Source organism: Rhopilema esculentum, chromosome 9 (assembly GCF_057945365.1).
Source record: "Rhopilema esculentum isolate cy_ngs chromosome 9, ASM5794536v1, whole genome shotgun sequence".
Taxonomy (NCBI): Eukaryota; Metazoa; Cnidaria; class Scyphozoa; order Rhizostomeae; family Rhizostomatidae; genus Rhopilema; species Rhopilema esculentum.
Genome location: NC_142823.1, coordinates 2,630,371 through 2,651,528, shown reverse-complemented (window position 1 = coordinate 2,651,528; position 21,158 = coordinate 2,630,371). Strand labels below are relative to the sequence as shown.

At 36.7% G+C, this 21,158-nt stretch overlaps 3 protein-coding genes and 1 long non-coding RNA gene across 4 annotated transcripts in view; 2 read left to right on the top strand and 2 right to left on the bottom strand.

The window, feature by feature from the left end:
• Positions 1–1,162: 1,162 nt before the first annotated feature.
• LOC135688885 (large ribosomal subunit protein uL15m) lies at positions 1,163–19,932 on the top strand. The gene is made up of 4 exons (XM_065205941.2): positions 1,163–1,343; positions 3,082–3,245; positions 4,957–5,113; positions 5,469–19,932. The coding sequence occupies exons 1-4, from the start codon at positions 1,230–1,232 to the stop codon at positions 5,787–5,789; spliced, it is 756 nt and encodes a 251-aa protein (XP_065062013.1). The 5' UTR covers positions 1,163–1,229; the 3' UTR covers positions 5,790–19,932.
• Positions 3,252–4,313, top strand: LOC148959537 (uncharacterized). The gene is made up of 2 exons (XR_016144099.1): positions 3,252–3,870; positions 3,906–4,313. It is a non-coding gene; the product is annotated as an uncharacterized LOC148959537 (long non-coding RNA).
• LOC135688875 (uncharacterized) lies at positions 7,302–12,284 on the bottom strand. The gene is made up of 5 exons (XM_065205923.2): positions 12,102–12,284; positions 10,671–10,730; positions 9,758–10,021; positions 8,837–8,911; positions 7,302–8,219 (listed from the first exon to the last, which is right to left on the bottom strand). The coding sequence occupies exons 1-5, from the start codon at positions 12,282–12,284 to the stop codon at positions 8,142–8,144; spliced, it is 660 nt and encodes a 219-aa protein (XP_065061995.2). The 3' UTR covers positions 7,302–8,141.
• The window catches only part of LOC148959536 (uncharacterized), a 16,201-nt gene continuing 13,854 nt past the window's right edge, over positions 18,812–21,158 (bottom strand). Inside the window, exon 4 of the mRNA XM_089110333.1 lies at positions 18,812–20,897. Coding sequence (XP_088966459.1) covers positions 20,860–20,897 — 38 coding nt within the window. The 3' untranslated portion in view covers positions 18,812–20,859. The remainder of the gene's footprint in view (positions 20,898–21,158) is intronic.

The window sequence follows — 21,158 nt, the reverse complement described above, 5'->3', positions numbered from 1 at the left end:
CAAGAACGAGGCTAGACGGGGGTTACATAATTACTTACAATACATTTTGAGTGCTATTTCTAATACTCCTCCTCACTTAAAATGCAGTTCATGTAGTAAGGTCTCTCAATGTCCTTATACTATATTAACAAAAAAGGTTTTTTTAAACATCAACATAATGTTTAAACAAAGCAACAAGAAAAAAAGTATAAATACTATTTTGGGAGGAGAGGTTCCAGAACAATCACTCCCTGCAACTCATCTTTACCATGAGTTTCCCTAAACTCAATCATAAACACAATGCATTAAAACTGTCCTTTTCAATGATAACACAGCTACACAAGTTTATCAAGTTCATTTTTGTTGAAGCAATCCAACATTTTCATAGAAAGTTTTCAACTTCTGTTTAACCTGGGGTTTTGTTAAAGAGTCAGCCAGTTGCTCATTTGTTGCTACATGTTCTACCCTCAGTTTCTCACTTTGAAACATGTCTCTCACAAAGTAGTACTTAATATCAATATGCTTTGACCTTTTGTGAAAAACTGGATTTTTCACCAACTGTATGGCAATCATGTTATCCACACATAATACAGGAATATATTTTTCATCTGCAATTTCTCTAAAAAGGCGATTCAACCAGATTAATTCCTTTGTTCCTTCACTTGCAGCTACAAATTCTGCTTCAGTTGTTGAGAGTGAAACACATTTTTGTCTCTGGCTAATCCAAGAAATGGCTGTTCCATTGTGTAAACACACTACACCAGTGTGTGACTTTCTGGAACCTTTATCACCAGCAAAGTCTGCATCACTATATCCAGTGAGACTTTGGGACACTTTACTGCTGTATATTAACTTCATATCTTTAGTCCCTTTCAGATATCTGAAGATCCTCTTCACCATTTTCCAGTGTCTTTTGGTTGGCTTGTCCAGTACTTGTGACACTAAACTTACTGCATATGCAATATCTGTTCTGATACACACAGCAAGATATAATTCAAGCTACCAACAGCTTCACGATAGGGCTCATTTGTGAGATAATCACTCTCATCTTTGGACTGCTCACAGTCAGATTCAACTGGAGTACTAACACAATTACAATCTTCCATCTTGCAATCTTTCTGTTTTATTTCGGAATCGTTCTCGCTTTCTCAGAACTCAGTTGCATAGAGCCTCGTTTGCTGTAATTGACTTAGAGGCAGTATGGCCTAAAGCATGGGCAGTTTGAAATTTGAGGTATTTTTGTAAGAAAGATGGAAAAGCTAACAGCGACGACCTGTCACATTCAAAGGAGCTTAAATGCCTTAAAGGACCTTCCTAGAGTAGCAAGCTACAATATAAAAGATTTGCCTGGAGCAAAAAAAACGGTATGTTGTGCGTTTATCCTTGATTAGCACTGTCTGTTTCGTTTCCCACATACAGGCCTATTTGAAAATGCACTTTTGCCCTGAGATTTCGAGTATACATTGGCAAGCTTCTATTTGTGCAGAATGCAGACCTTGAAGTGTGCACATTGAATTTCAATGTTACTTCTGTTGCTTTCTTCCAGTGTCTGCAAGAAGAGCAAGTCAGGTCAGGTGCCAGAGTAGTGCGAAGTATTTTTTGTGGGTGGGGAATATTTTTCTGTTGCTTACGCTTGCGTGGGAAAAAATCACGTTGCAAAGTAGCAGATTAAATGCTTCAGGATTTTATTTTTTAAATAGCATCGATAGGCCCAGTGGTGAGGCTATTTGTGGGATACGGAAAGTCTGTGCTGCAACTTTGCGGATTAATCTAAATTTGCAAAAAATAGCACGCGAACGGGGTTTGAGGAAGAATTCTCCACGCATACCCAAACTTTGCAGTCTGGGTCAGTTGCACACACACAAGACATGACACTTTTTTCCAAATTATTCTGTAACAGTTCTAGAGTGACAAAAATACCTAATTTCTTTACCATGCCCATTTTGCTACAGCCACACCCATTTTGTCAAGTGTGCAAAGATAATTTCAAAAAATTTTAATTTTGTGCTGCTGAGACCAATACCATCATAAAGGCTATCACAAAAACACTATGCAATATGGAATTAAGTCATTGCGTTACTGTGGTGCAAAGATATGGAATGTCATTCCCGTTGGAGTAAAGAAATTGAAGAAGTTGAATTTTTGTATATGTATATGTAGTTTTAAGTGAAGGTGTGTGTAGTGGAATCTAAAATATGAAACTGAAATTGAACCTATTAGTATAAAAATACAATGTAACGTTTGGCTATACATTAAAGAAAAAGCATTATTGGTGATGATAAAGTACTTACTTTATTGTTACTAAGTACATACAATATGATTTTATGATGAATCATTTTACTACAGATAGCATGACTGCAACCTCAGTTGATAGTTAATATGCGAGGGGGCGAAAATTCCAATCTGATAGATAACTGGCTAAGGAAGAAAGCAGCCTATCCTATTTAGCATGCTAGCATAGATATGCATATGAAAAAGCTCTATTAAGCCCTCTATCTCTATTAAGCTCTATTAAGTCTAGTAAATCACTTATTAGGTCATCATCTTCATCAGAATCAATTGATAACCCTAGGACATCTTCTAAACAAATTCCAACTGACATTTTAGGTGCAAAAGTATGTCTTTACATAGGCCCTTATTAATGCCCATGATCTTATTATCATTGCACCTGTCAAGAGACCCACTAAATCACTAAATGCGCATGTTTTTCTTGTTGACAACAAAGACTATAGAGGGGGGCTTAATAGAGAGCGGGGGCTTATTTTAGGTTTTTGCTTGATAGGGAGGGGCTTAATAGAGATGGTGGCTTAATAGAGAGAGGGGGCTTTGATAGAGCTTTTACGGTAGGTATCCCTTTTTAAGGAAAGTATGACAATTGCATGCCAGAGATTTCTACAGAAGCAATTATTTCACACTTGAAAACCTTTTGATAGATTCTCTTTGAATGTATGTTCGCTTTGGAAAATGAACATGGATGTGTCTTCATTGAAATTCTGTGTTATTGAGTTTAAATTTTGTTAAAAGTTTGGCATATAGTTAGGAAGATATCTTCAGAATGGCATTTTGAATTCATTTTTACAACTTAATTTGATTTTCTTCTAGAAAAGAAGGCGTGGTCGTGGGCCAGGTACAGGGAAAGGCAAAACAGCTGGGAGAGGACACAAAGGCCAAGGGCAGAGAGGGACACATACTTACTTCCAATTTGAAGGTGGTCAGACACCCTTCTACAGGCTGGTGCCAAAACATGGTCAATCTAAATCCTTGATGTAAGTTCCCCACTATTTTTGTTGAATAAGAACTAATTTTGATCTCTCAGACAAATACCAGACAATTATTTTGTTCCAAGGGGGATGTTGCTTTTTGACATATGGTAGTTAAATTTCTTTGCCGTCAGCTTTTGTTTACATGACCTGCATATTTGTTGGCTCATCCTTTTGGAGCATGTTTGCAAATTTGCTTCATCATTATGACTATATTAATGTGAGAGCGTTGGAAAATGCAATATGGTCTTTCATGCCTAGTCAGTCATGGTAATATGAAATTTGTTGGCATGCTAGTAATTCCCCCCCTTTAAAATTTAAGGCTTGTGATGGTGTGCGAGCAGTAAAATGCAGTGAGATCTGATATGATTTTTATGAAAATTTGATTGCCTTTTGAATTTAACATATGTATTTGAAGGAAAGGTTTTTGTAAACAAAATATTTTTTACGGAATTTTAGAAGAAGTTTCTTGAAAACAAAATGATTTATCAAAAAGCATACAAGTTTTTTATGCCCTGTTGCCATTACTCTATTTTTATATATATGAAACATACAAAAAGAAGTTTACTAATAGAAAGTGATTATACCCTGAAAAGGTATGCCTCAGGTGGTTAGGTGTATGCCTGAAAAGGTATGCCTCAGGTGGTTAGGTATATGCCTGAAAAGGTATGCCTCACATGCAACTCTTACACCTTTATGATTCTTCTGATTCTTACGGCGTGTGTGAAAAGTTGACCTTAACTAATTTTTGATTTTTGGAGCAACCAAAAATTAGTTTGCAAATTTTCAGATGTTTATTGATTTAGTTGTGTCAAAATGGTTACATTTGTACAATATTTGAACAACAATTAAACGTTTTGAAAGTTTTACTGCGGCAATTCTTTGTGGAATGCTTTTTATTTATAAATATGTACATGTTTTTATATGAAAATGTTTTTTACTATTAAAGGACTACCTTTTTCGAATTGGTACAGTACCTTTCATATTTAATTTGGGTTCCAAATTATATTTATTGCCACAGTGTTAAGCTCTATCAAGCAAGCTACCAAACAGAAAATCAATTTTTGTTGCATGCCTTTTTAATGAGAAAATTAGTAGCTATATAGAACAGTTTTTCTTATAACATAAATACAATGTCATACTAACCATACTTGAAACTCAAATTGTTTATTCAAGTATCACCCTGAATGTGAGCTTGAAATAACTATTAAGATAGTTTAGTGGTTAGGTTCACAGTCTACAGATTCAAGGGACGCCAGCTATTTATATTTCCAGGTGTGGGAATCAAAGGTGTGGTCACATTGAGAGGAAGGACCAGAACATTGTTTGTTAAGCATAGCTTCTTAAGCGTAGCTAAAACTGCCTTCAGATGCCAGGTAGTAATAGAATACAATACAATACAATACAATGCAATACAATACAATGCATTGCAATACAATAAAATACAATACAATGTAATAAAATAAAATGCAATACAATACAATACAATACAATGCAATAAAATACAATACAATACAATAAAATGCAATAAAATACAATACAATACAATAAAATGCAATAAAATACAATACAATACAATACAATACAATACAATACAATACAATACAATACAATACAATACAATACAATACAATACAATACAAAAATGCTTGTTAAGAAGATAGATTTATTGTTATAAAAGCCTTGCTTTTTTAATGTTGCTACTACTTTTTATTAGAAAAAACATGCAGCTGACACCAGTCAATTTGGACAGGCTGCAATACTTTATTGATAGTGGTAGGATAGACCCAAATGAAACAATTACCATGAGAGTGATGCGGATGTCTGGTCTTGTTTCTGGCAGAATATCAGGTGGCGTTAAGCTTCTTGGAATGGTAAGAGTCCTTTGATAGTTTCAGCAAGAATTTTGTTTCTGTTTTTTCAAGTGTATTACATTTTCATTAAGCTTTTTCAACTTTGGTATCATCAATACCTGAAGACGCTATTGCCAGTCTGACAAGATTTGCCAAATTTCTAAAAAGATTCCGAAAATGTAGCTTATAAGAATGTAGTAAGAGGTGCAAAAAAGAGGGGTAAAAATGTAGCCAAATGCATGCGACTTCTTTATCTAAAGAACTTATAAATTCAGAGTTTGTCACTAGCAAGCAAAAAAAATTCTCAGAAAAGGTAATATGCTAGCTATTTAGCTGATGGCAGAGAAGTACTTCAAAAAATTATTTTTTTCATCAGGGGGCAGATTGGTTTGATGCAAAGGTGAAAATTGAAGTTAGCCTGGCCTCAAAATCTGCTATAGAAGCTGTTGAGAGACAAGGTGGGACTATTGATTGTGTATATTTTGATAAAGTTGGACTCAGAGTCCATTTGAGGCCAGAGAGTTTTTCCCCTCCTATTCCACGCCAAGCGAGGCCTTCATCTAAATTAATGAAGATCTATGCAGATCCTGAGAGAAGAGGGTTTTTAGCAGATCCAAATGAAATTCAAAAACTGAAAGAAGAAAAGCAAAAGGCCGGGGAACTGGTCAAAACGTTGGAAAACTTAGAAATTAAGTAAAACATCATTATGATTCTCTTACAACTTGAAAGGTTCTGGTTGATGAAAAATTACTGCATTAGAATTTGTAAATTGTTTTACCGTGGTATGTGTACATGAGTGTTGCTTGGGAAAAATTGCTTAATGATTTATTTTGGTATTCACTCTTCATCAGCAGTAATCCTATTCTGTCTACTTCTGTTGTCAACATTCATTTAAGTCTTATCGGGGCGTATATCCCCATCTTTAGAGACTTGCTTTTTAGCTGCTTTTTGCTCTATAAACTTTACTTTTGCAAGATTTGTCCTGTAGCTGTTCAACTTGATGAGCAAAAATCACTTATCTTCATGATCTCTGCTCATCTGTTATTCTCTTTCATGTTCCTCTGTCATTGCCCTAGTTCTTTTGGCTTGCTTTCCATCAATCATTTGAAGGGGGTGCTAGCATTTACATTGACAGGGATCTTTGACACCAGAGAAGCTTTAAGGCTATAAGTATAATTGGTTGTTGCTGTTTATCTATTGTACTTCTTTTGTTGGAGTAAATAGCCTGCTATGTTTGAGGAGAATCACTTTCCGCAAAGTAGTTTGTATTTCTAGATATTTCATTCGACAAGATATTTCATTTGATAGTTTATTAATAACTTTGTGGGTATGATGTTTGTGAACATATAAGCAGACATGCTTTTCTTTTGTTAGCCTAATGAGGTAATTTATATTAACCAAACAGAGGAATGAAATATTAGAGAATTCTTGTATAAGAGCTCTCTTTATAATGCTAATCATAACCAGTGATGATAACCAACAATTATATAGAGCAAGTGAGAAAATATTCATAATTATTTTGGTCCATCCATGTACATTCAGTAAAGCATTCATATGAGAACTGTGAATTGAGACTTAAAATTTGAAATTCATTCATCCCTTGACATAAATACTTTTGGGTCAGTCCATTGATGACAATTCTGAGTTGTTTGTAAAGGTAACCTTGTTTCAAGGTGCAATTTCTTGTCACAGAGTACTTTAGCTTTGCATAGTGAGATCAGATTAGATAAGGACCATGTTATGGTTTTGTTGAAATCTCACATCATGAAACCAATTTTTTCTATCTGTATGGCTGGACTGGATCAACCTCCAGAGAAACAAATAAGCATTGTGAGAGAAGAGAAACTTGCGCCTTTTGACATCTGTTATTCATGAATTGCAATGATCTCACTTTGATTCCAAATCACTTTGGACAAGGGCATACAATCTGAATCTCCTTGATTACACGGAGACATGGCTGGCATGAACTTGACTGTGAAGCCAAAAAGCAAACCTGGCTCCTTCCCTTAGAAGCTCACTGTTCAAAAGAAGGGGGGCTGATGAAAATGAGGTATCATTTTTATTATAGGAACATTGGTTGTTGAAAAAATGGGTGCTTTGTGTGCTTTTAGGATGCCTGTTTGATTTGCCCCTTGGGGCAATCACTTCTTTCTTATCAGATATAATGATACAAATAGTCACTTGTTATCACTTCAAGCTTGTCCACAAATTGATTCTAACCATTTTCTATAAATGTTCAATACAATAAATTAGCTACAATACATTAAATAAAACAGATGACTACTAAAGTATACATAGACTAACAGAGTCCATATTCAACTATGACAAACACAGGTATGTTCAGTGAGTTTATTCATTGTTGCCTGCAATTATATTCTTTCTCCATACATATTTACCTTTTTATAATCCTTTACCGTTTATAATTTGGCATTTGGTGCTCAGAAATAGAAAATTAGCTTCCTTGAAAAGATTTGGGTCCCTTACAAATTTGACTCTAGAAATATATTTTGCATGCATGACTCACTGAATTATAAACTTCATTGGACTACCTTTCTAGGCTGTCTCTTGGCCTATTTTTGTGGTAATTTTTCTGGAATGGCAAATAAGGACTCAGTTGCAGCAGTTGAATACTAAAACATTGTATGGAAAAAGATAGATATTGATATACCCATCCTACAGACTATCATGAAAATTTCTCTTTGCGATGTCATTGAAAAGATCTTGTAAGATTAGTAGACCTAAATGATGTGATATGGTTATGCTTTGGTAAAGGTTGCTTCATATTTTTCATATTATCACTGAAAATAAGTAAAATTGATATTGCCAAGCCCTACAGAAGTTGACAAAACAGCGGTTGTAAAGGAATCTATTTGTCATTGCAGATTAGATACCTTGCTAAACTATCAGCTACAAGCAACAATGGACAAACCGCGACTTTGCATAATCACTCATTTCCAGTGATTATAGGAAAAATTTGAAGCAACTTATGTACGTTTGGTAGTGTAACCTACAGAGTGTTTGTTAAAGTGCATGTTTCTAAAAAGTGTATCTACATCTCCACTTTGAGCTTCTCAACTTCTGTATTGACTGGTTTGCTGTACCCAATCTGTAACTGATAGTCAGTTGCCTGAAATTAGAAATTAAAAATAAGATTATGTGGGGCTTTGCAAATAGTTAATGAGTAAATGTATTTAAGATTGGTATGGCAAAGTTATGACAGATTGGTAGAATATCTATTTTCATTACACAGCCATTGCACAAATCTTTGCTACCATTTCCAATTCCAGTGGCTTTGTCAGTTTCAATGCTTACCTCCACTTTTTGAACACACTTTTCAGAGTTTGCAAATTAAGGCCCTGGTGTTTTATGTGAACAATTGATTGCATGAAAAGTATTCTTATTTAGATCTGTTATTCATTTCAGTGAAAGAAATGCAGGTAATGAAATATAAACTGCAAATATCCAGGTACCCTATCAGACCCTTCTTTCCCTTTATGTTTTGTATAAAGGGCCCAAGAAAAAATAACAGCAAATCCTATATCATCATCACCACCATTCTCAGTCATCGTAATTTTAATTCATTATCATCATTAAGATTTGATAGACTTCAGCTGAGGATTCTTCAATATTATTTTTGGACCATACCATTATTTGTATCAAAAAAAAGGATTTAATGATAATGCTTTCTAATGCCGAAGGCTTTCAAAAGGATATTCAGTTCACGCTTTGAAGAAATTGAAATACCTCTCCACTGTTGTTCACCTGCAATGCTGTGTTTGCTTGTTGAAAATACCCAATTTGTATTTCCTGGTCAGTTGCCTGCAAGCAGAATTCAGTAGTTAGACTGTTTCAACTTCTAAAAGAACAGCAGCAAGAATAAATTGAGGGTTTGTTGTCAAACAAGTACTACATCAGGAGGGGAAAGTCTCTACGCACCTCCTACCCAACATTCCAATTTCTGTTTGGTAAAGAGATTGAAAGGGAACCAACAGAATACCAAGCCCTAGAAACTTTAAGACCAGAGCCCATTCGAATTACAGTGATGCATGGAACAAGCCAAAACCACCCAAGACCACCCATGTTTTGCCTCATTCCATGTTTTGGTAAGTAGGTTCAGCAATCTCCAAATTTTCTCCACATTCAAAAGCCAGACTGAATTGCTACATACCTTCAGCTCATTTTTGAGAATTTTTCTATAAAATAAATTTTGATCCACTGTGTTGGAACCTATTCTAATGTTGTATACTGTGACCTCCCTAGGAGGGGGCTTGGTGATAATTAAAGGTTAAATTTATGGGGAAAAGTTAAGCATTTAAATCTCTTTTCCTGTCAGACAATTTTGATGAGAAACTCCATCTTTGAAGTAGCACAAAAGAGCAGAAACATACCATATCATACTTATATTATTTGGTATGTTTCTGCTCATCCATTCTATTTTCAAACTTCATCTTTGCTTCCCAACTAAAAATTTTACCAAACATTTGAGATGAAATTGGATGATGTTCCACCCTCAGGTTCCCTGATTTGTTAAATTCTTGTTAAACTGGCAGAAGTTGTAATTATCCTCAAATATCCTCTAGCACAGAGCCTGGGAACAGCAGGTTCTGAAAAATGGCAAGATTCATTTGCTTATTAGAGGTGAAATTGTGTAGATGGATGACTCACCTTGTTGCAACAGCATCTGATGCTGCATAGGACCAGATTCAACACTGATAATCCTAGCAAAGCCACTGATATTGCCAACGCAGTGTTATTAATTGCTGTTTGTGTTTGAATAACCTTCGGACAGCGATCTATTCCATCACTCATCTTCAGCCCTTCATAGTAGTCATCACATTTGTTATTTCCTAGCACTGCTATGCTCATTAAAGAAACTGCTGAAATTGCAGCCAAGATTGACACTATCGAAAACCCCATGTTTGTACCATTCTGGAAAACAAACAAGTCTCTTACTTCAGCTTAACATAATGGAAGGCTAGAGACATTTCCTTTGTGCACATTCTTTTTTACTTGTATCAGTAGTGTAGTGAGGTGGAGGCAACAGGGGGCAGATTTCCCCCTTCGGATGGCAGAAAATATTTTTGAAAAATGTATTTACTGGTGTTCCAAAGGGTGTGGACCTTACTTTTACCTCGCTCAACTGACCATTGCCCCCCTTCCAAAATCTAACCACCCTGGCTATGCTACTGCTTGTAATACTTGCATGGAATAGAGTTTGTCAAGGGTACACTAGGGTCTACTGAAATAGCTAACTTAGCTAGCATAATACTGTAAGCTTTGCCCCCCCCCTGAATTAAGTCCCCCAAATATAAGTAAATTCACTTCTGAGTGTAAGCCCTCCCATATATTAGAATTACCTTATTTTTTTTAGTTGAATGGAATAATGAGTTTTGAGTAGCAGAATTCACTTTAAGATCATTTTAGCCACAAAAATTCCCCTCTGATACTTTATTTATATTTTATCACAATGTACATCTGTAATAAACATTAAGCTTGTGTAATATTACAATAAACATTACATATCATACAATAAACATTATATAAAATGATCTAGATATAAAATGATCTAGTAACATACCATAGCTACTGACTTTGGAAAACAAGTGGAGAAAATCCATATTATTGCACAAATTATAATCTAAAACAGTGAAAAGAAGAAGTTAAAAATAGAATCATAGCATTTAGTGTCATCAATATCAGAATAAAGACAGCCAAGGGTTAATTCCTGTTGCAAAAGCTCAGGGGGCCTTGACCCTTTGAATTGATTCAGTTTATGCAGTTGGTTGGTTTTTGTAAAATTATGCATTCTAGGATCAGTAGAATTTCAAGACAGGTTAGTCAAGCATATTCATTGTTATATTTTTTTGCCATCTTGATAACGATTGTTGTAGACACTTTCTTCATATTTTCTGTTCTCTTTTGACCACTTTACGCAAACAAACATCTTTGGGCCAAAAAGACCAGATTTATGAAGTGATCACCAAAAATTTCCTGATCTGCCAAAAATGTATCTAATATTGATGCTTTGAAAATATGCTTAAATTTGATTTTGATTTGTCATACTCGATTTGAATAGTTTTGCAAATATTAAACTAGTATTTTATGGTATCCTTGATGGACATAGTCTAATATAAGTACAATGGTATGACGTCATCACTAAGCCACTCCATAAACCAACCTCATCATTTTAATCCTTTGGCCTTTGACATCAGGTTATTCATTTCAATTATCACGATCATTATCATCATCATAACAAATCTCGCTATCTAAGTGTAAAAGCAAAGGCCTAAAATAATTATCTTGGAAGTGTTCATGGGTTCGTTCTAATGTTTTGATTGCAACCACTTACTGCACACCTGCTATCTTTAGATAGAGATAGGTGCTAGCATTGGCACCTATCTCTTCTTTTCTCATTCCTTTTGTCAGTACACATTTTGGTTCACTGAGATCAAGGCCTCCGACGAGAGGGGCTAGGGGGCCAGGGGGCAATGGCCCCCACTTTTTTGCCAAACTTTCCCTTGGCCTCCTTCCCCACATTCCTACCTGTGTCTGAGACCATGGAGATCAGTGGTTTTATTAGCTTATTTCAAATAGTAAAGCAATAAGGCAATTAAAATCACAAAATCATATACCGTAACGAAGGTGAAATTGCTCGATTTAAAATTAACCCCTCCCCATTAAGGTTTTGCCCCACACCATGCAAACCATCACGTCGTCAAATTACTATTGTTTTGGTTTCTGTTTTTGTCAGAGGTCAAATTCTACAAGGTCTTTAATCAATCGGGTTGTGCTGTTCTTTCTGCCCCGTGCAAATGTTTTTGTAATTTGCATTAACTAACATGATCGAGGGGCAACGCACTCTTGAAATAGCGTACGAAATCTTCCATCAAAACAAAAGGAAGCTTTTGATGGAGTGATCTGCCCCTCAAATAAAAGTTTCCTTTTTGGCCAGGGGATTTTGTAACAAAAAATACGCGACAAAAAACCAGAATCGAAACATTTTACTCACCAGTGAGCCCAATATTATGCGTATAATGGCAATTATTGCCTCTGCTATGTCGACACGAAGTATCGTTGCGTTGAGAAGAACTGCAGCACCTTGACAAATTATTGTGGCGGATAAAACTGTCTGTAAAATAGCACATACTCTAGACACAATAAGTCTGTTGGTATTCCTCTCCATGTTTATCATCGATAAAGTTTAGCGATTCGTTTAGGTTTTGGGCTTCTTAGCCTTTTAGCTTACGAATGGAACTGGCAAATATTATGTTTACAGAACTTTTATAGACAGACTCTGACGTCAACAATATTCCGCTTTGATTTGAACTTTCTGTGGACAGAGGTGGGAATAACAAAAGCGTTAACAAATGACGTAATTGATGATTCAGAATTGATTCCTTTGGCCTTCAACCTTCAATCGTTTACTCCTGAAGGTTTTCAGCTGGCCCATTCTTTCTCTTCTTTTTCCTCTGCCTTATCTTTCGACGTTAGATAGAACACAGTAGCCCCCCACTTTTCTTTATCAATTGTCGTTTATGTTGACGGATTTACCGTGGAATGCAGGGGTTGTAGGGGGTTGCTTTAATTCGGTAAAATGCATTTTCATGGTCACAAGTAACGAAATAATACAAAAATTTACGTTAAAGTTATGCCCCAAAAAAGTGATGCCCCAAAATTTGTGGTCTTGCTAAAAATCAATCCCAACATTTATGACCGTCTTAGATTTTACAAAAATCTATACCCCAAAACTTATTTTCTCCTCGAAAAAAGATACCAAAAAAATGGCAAATGAAGTTACTCCCGGAATAGATACGTGAGAATAAGATGCCAATGACATAATAGATGATTCAGAATTGCTCCAGAAACGAGACATAAAGCTAAAAATTTATAAGAGATTGGACGACTTTTGCAGTCAACTCCATTATAACTACAATACAAGCCCAAGAATAAACAGTTTGAGAAGTCGTATACGAATTCCGCTTTCTTTTAAACAGGGACGCCGGATCCAAAAAAGGGCAAGGGGGCAGAAATTTAGAAAGGGCATCTTCAGCAGCTAGATTTGCGCATATATGCGCCGTTAAGTTATCCTTCTATCCGCTCTTGGCAGGGACGCCTGCAAAAGATAAGGGCAGGAGAGGCAGTGTTAGTGCCAAGGGCAAATCGAGTAATTTTTTACTAACATAATCGAGTATTCCTAGGTGGGAGGGGGCGAGGTTGGGGTAACATAATAAGATTGTAATAAACCTCATTTTGTTTGCTTTGATATGCGCCGCGCCTAAAGGCCTACTTCGTTCGTAGAAATTGCTAGAATTTGCACGCAGTTACTTCGCATATTACGTATAAAGTATGGTATATTGTCAGAGGGAATTCCCGATGTCCTGTCCGCATGCCAACTTATTGTTTACTCACCACGCAAGGATTTATCCCCATTAGGTACGTTCAAGAATATTCCATTGCGTTCTATTATTACATCATCGTTTATATTTGGTATTATTTTTGCAGTGTAATCAGGGGCGAAACTACCGGGGGGGTGTGGGGGGGTGTGGCACCCCCCCAATCCAAAAAATAGTCGATTTCGCAGGGCAATCGAAGATTTCGCAGGGCGCCATAAAGAGCTTTATTGCCACGCAGAAATGCCACCTCTGAAGTTCATAAAGAGCTGTTAAGGAATTTTGAAATGGAAATATCATATTTGTTATGAATCTACCTTCCTGTCATTGCATTTTAGAGAACGGAACAGGTATGTAAGGAAAAGCTCCGTTATTTGCAAAGCGAAAGCATTTCTTACCGAAAGTCATAGCTAATGGATGCAATGATTGATGCATATGTTTATGAGGGCAAGGTTGAGTCATGCAAATTAATTTAAGTTGTAAATTATTTTCATGACAAGCACGGCCTCATTGGGCGTCACTGGGGGGGGGGGGAATAAGAGGCTGAAGGCCCTCACTTTGGTCAAGATAGGAATTTTTTTATCATTTTTTCTATTACTTTTGAACAGTGCATGGACTAAAACATATAATAAATCGTTAAGATACCGATTTTGTTTCATCTAATTGCTAACTTTTTCACGTATATTTTTATCATTTTTCTTTTATTTGCATTAATTCAGTAAGTCATTTCCTGTTTCATTGCAATGTTTTAATTTTTGAAGTGTAAACATGGCCTTCTAGATACAAGAAACTGCACTTTTCTGTTCAGGAAATAAAATTATCCCAATCAAAACAACATCTTCCTCTGTCATTCACAACTACGTGCAATCTGAAACGAAAAGTTGCCGTTTCTTTCCTTCACCAACTTCTAACACTAGAGTTTTAGCATGACATCCCCCTCCCTATTTTTCCCAATAAACAATAATATTTTCAATAAACAATCAGTTCTTTTAGCACAAAAGCATTTTGCTAAATTTTTGTCTGAAAGATGCTTTTTAGCCCTTTTAAAAGGTATAATTTCAAAAAATTTCTTCACGTCGGACCCAACCATGGTGGGTCCTCCTACCTCACTAAACTTGACTCTTAGCCCCACTGGGCTAAATTTCGTTGCGCTGTTTACATCATGTATCCCCCCCATTAGCTATTTATTAGCTTAATTTTGCAAACCAACATTAAATGAAGTGAATATAAAAAAAACAATTTACGCTCACGTAGAGAAATAGAAATTTCATAGGCAATGAAGTTTCAAGTTTGTTTTCACTGCTTAGAAGTTTGTCCTTGGTAAAGACCAGTGTACACTGGTAAAGCTTTCACTAGTAACCTATAGACAAACCGTTGCTACGAGGTCTGCAGGGCACCACTCAGTTTTGCAGGGCAGAAAACCTTTTCACCCCCCCCCCCCAAAACTATTGGCCAAGTTACGCCCCTGAGTGTAATCATGATTTAGCAAAATCTATTGTCAGAGCACACACATATATATATAACCCGTAGAAGGTAGTTTGGAGAGAGTCAGTAAGAGAATTTTAGAGTTGTGTTGATTAGCTGCTGTTGGTGCTTAAAAAAGGCCTCAGTAGTGAGTAAGACTTGTTGTGTCGAAAATACATGTGAAAACATCAATTGGTCGTCATTTCTCCGTCTTTTATACGGAACGTATTACAAGATATTAACTTGAATACAGTGCCACCCATACATCTGGGTTTTTTACCATTGTTCTTGCGAGCAGCTATACTTTTCCTTTCCGTAGGATTACCCCTTATTAGAATTACATCATTTTGCGTAGTCATTAGTTATATTGGGTAACATTTTATGCTTGGTTATGCTTTTCTGGTATTTTCTTTGTACATATGAATATACGTAATAAGTTAGATTCAAGGAGATTCGGAGAGAAATTCAGAAGGTATAGACATGAAAGGCTAAACACCAGAAGGAAGCTAACCGTTTCACCCAAGAGGCTTGCGAAAGCTCAAGCGGCCCAGTTTGCATTTAGGACAGGCAGTGCTTGAGAGAGACTGCGCTGTTCCTCGTTATATGTTTCATTGGATTGTTAGTATTAGAGTTCGCGGAGAACCGTCGTTGTTTATGCTAGCTGTTTAGATTAATGTTCAGCCTTGGGATGTTATAAGATGGAAATGGAAAGGAAAAGTATAGCCGCTCGCAATAAACCGTCATTCTTTGAAGTTTTAGTCTTCGGATCATCTCTCGCGTGCACAAGGGGGATATCCTAATAATCTACGTAATATAAAAAATACCTACGTATACAAAAAACCAAGCGAAATTGCTAAATTTAGCTCCATTACACCATCAAAGATTCTAAACATAGAGAACATGTTGACAAAATTATCCTTACATAAAAATGGGTATCAAATGGCCTTGTTATTAATGGGCTGGTTGGCATCGTGCAAAAATAAATTATTTCTTTATGTGACAATAGCAATAGGTTACAGTAATTAGCAATGGGAGGCCTACGATAATTTTACGGAAGTAACTTTCAACGTTATAATGCTTGATTTTTCGTTATTTCTGACATTTGTTTTGTAATCATCTATCATTTTTTAACAAAATAGAATAATAGAAGCATAAGAGCCGTTGGGAAATGTGGTTAACTTTAAATCTTTAAACAAAAAATGACTGTATTTAAAAATGTTATTTTCTTAAAAAGGGGACATTTGCCCCCTCTGCCCCTTCTGGTGAAAGGCAAAGGGGCACTGCCCCCCTCATGCCCCCCATCTTAGAGCAGCGTGCTGTGGTTCAACGTGATCAGTTTCCAATTCCATTCTTGTGGGCGTGCTCTGATCAATTTGACCTAAGTTTTTTGGATTCGCTGTACTTATGCATGTTAAATGCCTTCAATGTATTTATATTGCTCACCATTTCATTCTTCGATCCAGATGGTAGAGCTTAGAGAAATGTAAGGCTAAAAAGTAACCTAACACAGTAGCCTTAAAGGCTTATGAAAGCTCTTTTGGTCTAATCACAGAATAAAATGTATTATTTTCATTCTGTAGTCTAGTTTATCGCTTCTCTACCTAGTTATTCGTATTTTGGAGAATTGTATTTAGTAACAGGAGCTACATTGACACGGACTTATGGAATCTCAACGGAAAGATTATCAGGACTACCATTGTCGGTTAAAGTGCAGCTTCTAGGCACGTCAGAGCCGGAGGGGGCTGGGAGGCATGGGGAGGGGGTTGTATCCCTAGCCCCTTTTTTTCTGGTGTATAATATTTAAGTTATGACATCAAATATGATGGTGGCAGACTACCACAGAGCCCCCCCCCCAATCTAAAATATGCTTCGGTGTCCCTTCCCTCCTCAACATCAAAGTCATTCCATCGCAGTTGCCTGAGGATTGACAGTAGCAGCTGAGGATTGTTCTGTTCTGTACACCTAAAGCTTAATTCATCATAAACCACTTTTACACTTGTGCCTCTTCAAACGCCCGTCATAGCAAGAGCTTGTGTTAATTATGTTCCCTCTAGCTTTCTAGTGCACTACGGTTGATTGGGGTCATCTTGATCGCCATGGTCACGTTGAAACCAAACATATAGTTTTTATATGTAAGCTAAACATATAGTTGCTGAATAATGCCAGAAATTGTCTAGATGGAGACGTCACATCTAAATGTTATTGCAATGAAAGAATTTTTATTGTAAGAAAGATCATTTGATAAATTCGTTTGCTCGTTTGACCCATTCTTACTCCCCAAAGAATCTCTCTTAAAAGCCTTCTTTCTTTACTCCTCTAATGCAAGACCGTTGGGTCTTGCTTGCCTTTCAATTTCATTTCTCCTATATGTTACTTTCCTTTCTACTTTCAACGTTAAATGTTATCTTCTGCTCGATGGTAAGCAATGTATTTTTCCATTTCTTCGTTACTTGTTCTCCAACCTTGTCCTCCCTAACACCTAACCGCAGTGGCGTTGCCAGTTCGAAAAATCTAGGGTGGACAAAAACAGATTTTTCTCGGCCGCGCCCTTCAGACTCTTGGGAAATCCTTTTTTAGTATTTTCTATCTATTTTGAAATTTTTGGACAAACAGCTTTCTCTTTTGGCATTATTCGTAACGGTGGCTATTTTGCCATTGCGAAAATCGAAATCAATCTGATCAGTCAAATTCCCCCCTCCCATGTTTTGTAGCCTGCGTCACAGACCAAAAATCTTCCTGATAAACTTCCGTCAATGGTAGTCCTGATAATCTCTGTCACAGGGGCGGATCCAGAGCAAATTTGAAGAAGGGGCAGTTGGCAGTGGGGGCGCTGAAAAATTTCAAAAACTGGTTACGAGAGTACGCTGTATACGACAATTTCAGATACCTTTTTAGAATATACAACATAACTTTGAGGTTATCGGTCCAAGAGCCTTTTCATCTGATTCTCATTCTTCAAAAGTGGTGCACAATTTCCAAAAAGGGGCGCCAGACTTGCTTCAACTCGTTGAGGGAGTGGTAACTGCCCTTAGTTGACCCCCCTTAAATCAGCCACTGCTCTGTCAAAGATACAAAATTGACCTGATTCTTCTTGTTTCAAATGGATGGGAAATTCGATATCATTTGCATTTTTAGAGAAAAACTAATGGATTTTCAACAGAATCCAGAATACTCAGCCGAATTACAAAGTAAGTCTCTGACAATAATGACGGGGGATGGCTCAATTTTGAGACCACTTCAAGTTGTTTTCCTCCCAAGAAACTTAGTGGGTGTTCAAGAAGACCCAAGATACTGTATGACTTTAGTTTAAGTTCAATCGCTGGAAGGAGATCATGTTTTCAGGTCTGTGACTTTACTTGAATTCGGGTCTCTGACATATAACAGATCTGGATTTGGGTAGAATATTTTGGGACTACGTTTTTGGATTTTGGTAAATATATTGGGCGAAACCATTCTACAGCCGACTGTTTGAGGTATCTTTGGTTTTCTTTTCTGTAAATTTTTACTGCAACTCTGTGGGATGGCTTACCGTCCGCCAAAACCTCAGCACTGCTTAGCGGTACGGACCTGTGCGTACTCCTTTTCCAGGGGTGCACTGCTCGGGGGCTCAGGGGGGCTAAGCTCTCTTATTGAGGCTGAAAATTGGCAAATTTCTACTTTTGCTATTGTTTTTCGTAACATTTTGTGCAAGAGCCCCCTTGTAATTTTGATAGAACTACATCGTTGTTATTTTCCTTTTTCCTACGATTTTGGGTCTGAGTTGAACACCCCGACATTTTCTTACCGACAAAGTCAGATTTGTGCAGAAAGACGCGACAGCAAGCCAGGACATCTTAACAGGACAAAAGATGAGGTAAAAATCACGTGGTTTAGGGCTAAATGATTTGGAATCACATACGCGTTACTTATACAAATATATTATGATGTTAACTCTGATTAAAGATCGCATTCAATACAAAACATAGTAACATGAAAATATACTTGTTTATAAAAGTAACAAAAATATCGTTTAGGAACAGCCATACAAACGCAACGATAGAAAAGCAGCGGAACCGTATACTAATTCAACGATTATAAATGTTCCGATACAAAAATACTAGTTTTACATTTAAGCAATGGCCTTAAAAGCGCGACTGATAAGGATCTTGATAAATCCTAGATACACAGCGAAAAACATTTTCTTCAAAAGGTACGTTCCATGGATGGACTGGCCTAAACACGTTCCATGGATGGGCTGGCACCTAAACACGAGCCCGTGCGATTTCGAAATCGAGGCTTCAGAGCTAAAGCAACTGCAGTGAGGAAAAAGTCGGGGTCCCTGAGTAATTTCAGATTGCAATTTGTGTTCCTTACAGTTCTCGCAATATGTACATCTGCTTCTACTTTCTTTAATAAGCGTTTTATCAGAGTGATTCTCGCATAAATAGGGAGCCTTTAAAACTCTGTATTGACTGCTAGCCCGACTAGCCATGCCATCCCTGCTTTGTTGGGTATTTTGCTACGAGAACATTGGCTTTAAAAAGGCCTAGAAATTGAGAACAATGAGTGCGCATGCTCCTTTTTATTACGAATAAACAAGATGCCGCCCAGCCCAAGACTGAAACCCGAAAAGGGCATTTTTACAAAAAGCTATTTCGCTAGAATTTATGATAATCTTTGATAAATTACGAATTCTTATATGAGAAAGACTCTTAATCGGGTTAATGAAAAACTAATCCTTGACAGAGAAAATATCAAGGTGCCCTACAACTTTCTTATGAAAAATTTAACAAAAACTAAAACATAATTTATTCAAATAAAAATAATCAAAGTACAAAACAGTACGAAAATTTGTCCTAACTGTGAAATAAGCTATCGTTAAAACCATACCATAACAAGGCTAATCATACCAATTCTTCGGGACACTAGCTTGAGGGGGAACTGAGAATTCGAGCAATGGATGATAAAAGCGAAAAAACGGGCAAAATTTTCAGAAAGGTTGTTTCTTCAATAAAAATGATAATTGTCAGACACGGGCTCTCTCAGAAACCTACTTTCATGTCAGCGAATTATATCATGATCGTAGTGTTTGCATTGAGTTGCAAGCATTTTAGAACGCACAGTCTGCGGGCACAAGGAAAACTCTTTGGGATCTGCCCATCGTAAGCTGATCTTTTTTCTGATTGGTGAAAAATCATAAGTGATTATTTGATTGGTTCTTGGAAGACAAATAGGTTTAGTTTGACCAATCAGCTGTTTGATGGTGAATCGTGATATAATCCTCAGTGGTCGCTGAGTTTGTCAAAGACTGTATTGGCAATGAACATATATTTTTGCGAGGAAATGGGGTGTTAGGTAATGATTTAAAGGTACATAACCGAAAGTGAAAAATCAGTGGAAATGTGCACCAATTGTGCCGCTCAACCCAAAGACATTACGACTGAATTAAAAAAAAATTAAATAGGGTGAGGGGCACATGTAAGCAAAAATACACCTCGCCATGTGCTATTTTTGAAATTCAGAATTGCTATTTCTGAAAAGTCGAATTAAGTGATTCCGTCTACTGACAAAAAACAACTCTCAGTTTTTCCAGCTATTGTTACGCTTAGCCTTTATTCGCAATTCAGCATTATATCTGAAAATAACTACATCTACATCTTACCTTCGCATAAGCGAAAACAGCGTCTTCTTACCTTCACTTAAACTATATACAACCGCGAAATTCAACAGCACAATAATTGTTCCTGGGTTTCGGTCAGTCCATTACGTCGTCATTCAGCAGACGCATCCACCCAGTTATAGAACCGTTGTTTTCTCTCTAGGCTCAAGTACCAAAATACTCTCAGCACATGCTGCCATATCCTGAACGAGATTGCAGAAACTGGCGCGATGATCCTGTTGCACAGCATAGGAACAAATTTGCGATTGATGACGTCAGTATTTAGAGCTTCGAAGTCTCTTGGCTGGCGACCCTAGACGTTATATAACCGTTTAAGAATATGACTTGCTCAAGCTTAATATTTCGAAATTTTAAAACTTGAAATAAAAACCTCTTTAGGGCGCCTGAAACAACATTCTAGAAGGATCATGAACCTGAATTTGAAAAGAATTCGCAGACCTGGCAAATCAAAAGCTATAAACTGAATATGCGAAATTCAATACTGAATATATGAAAAGGATCTTAACAAAAAATGCACTCATTATTTCATCTCAGAACAAGAAAGCTCTCTCGT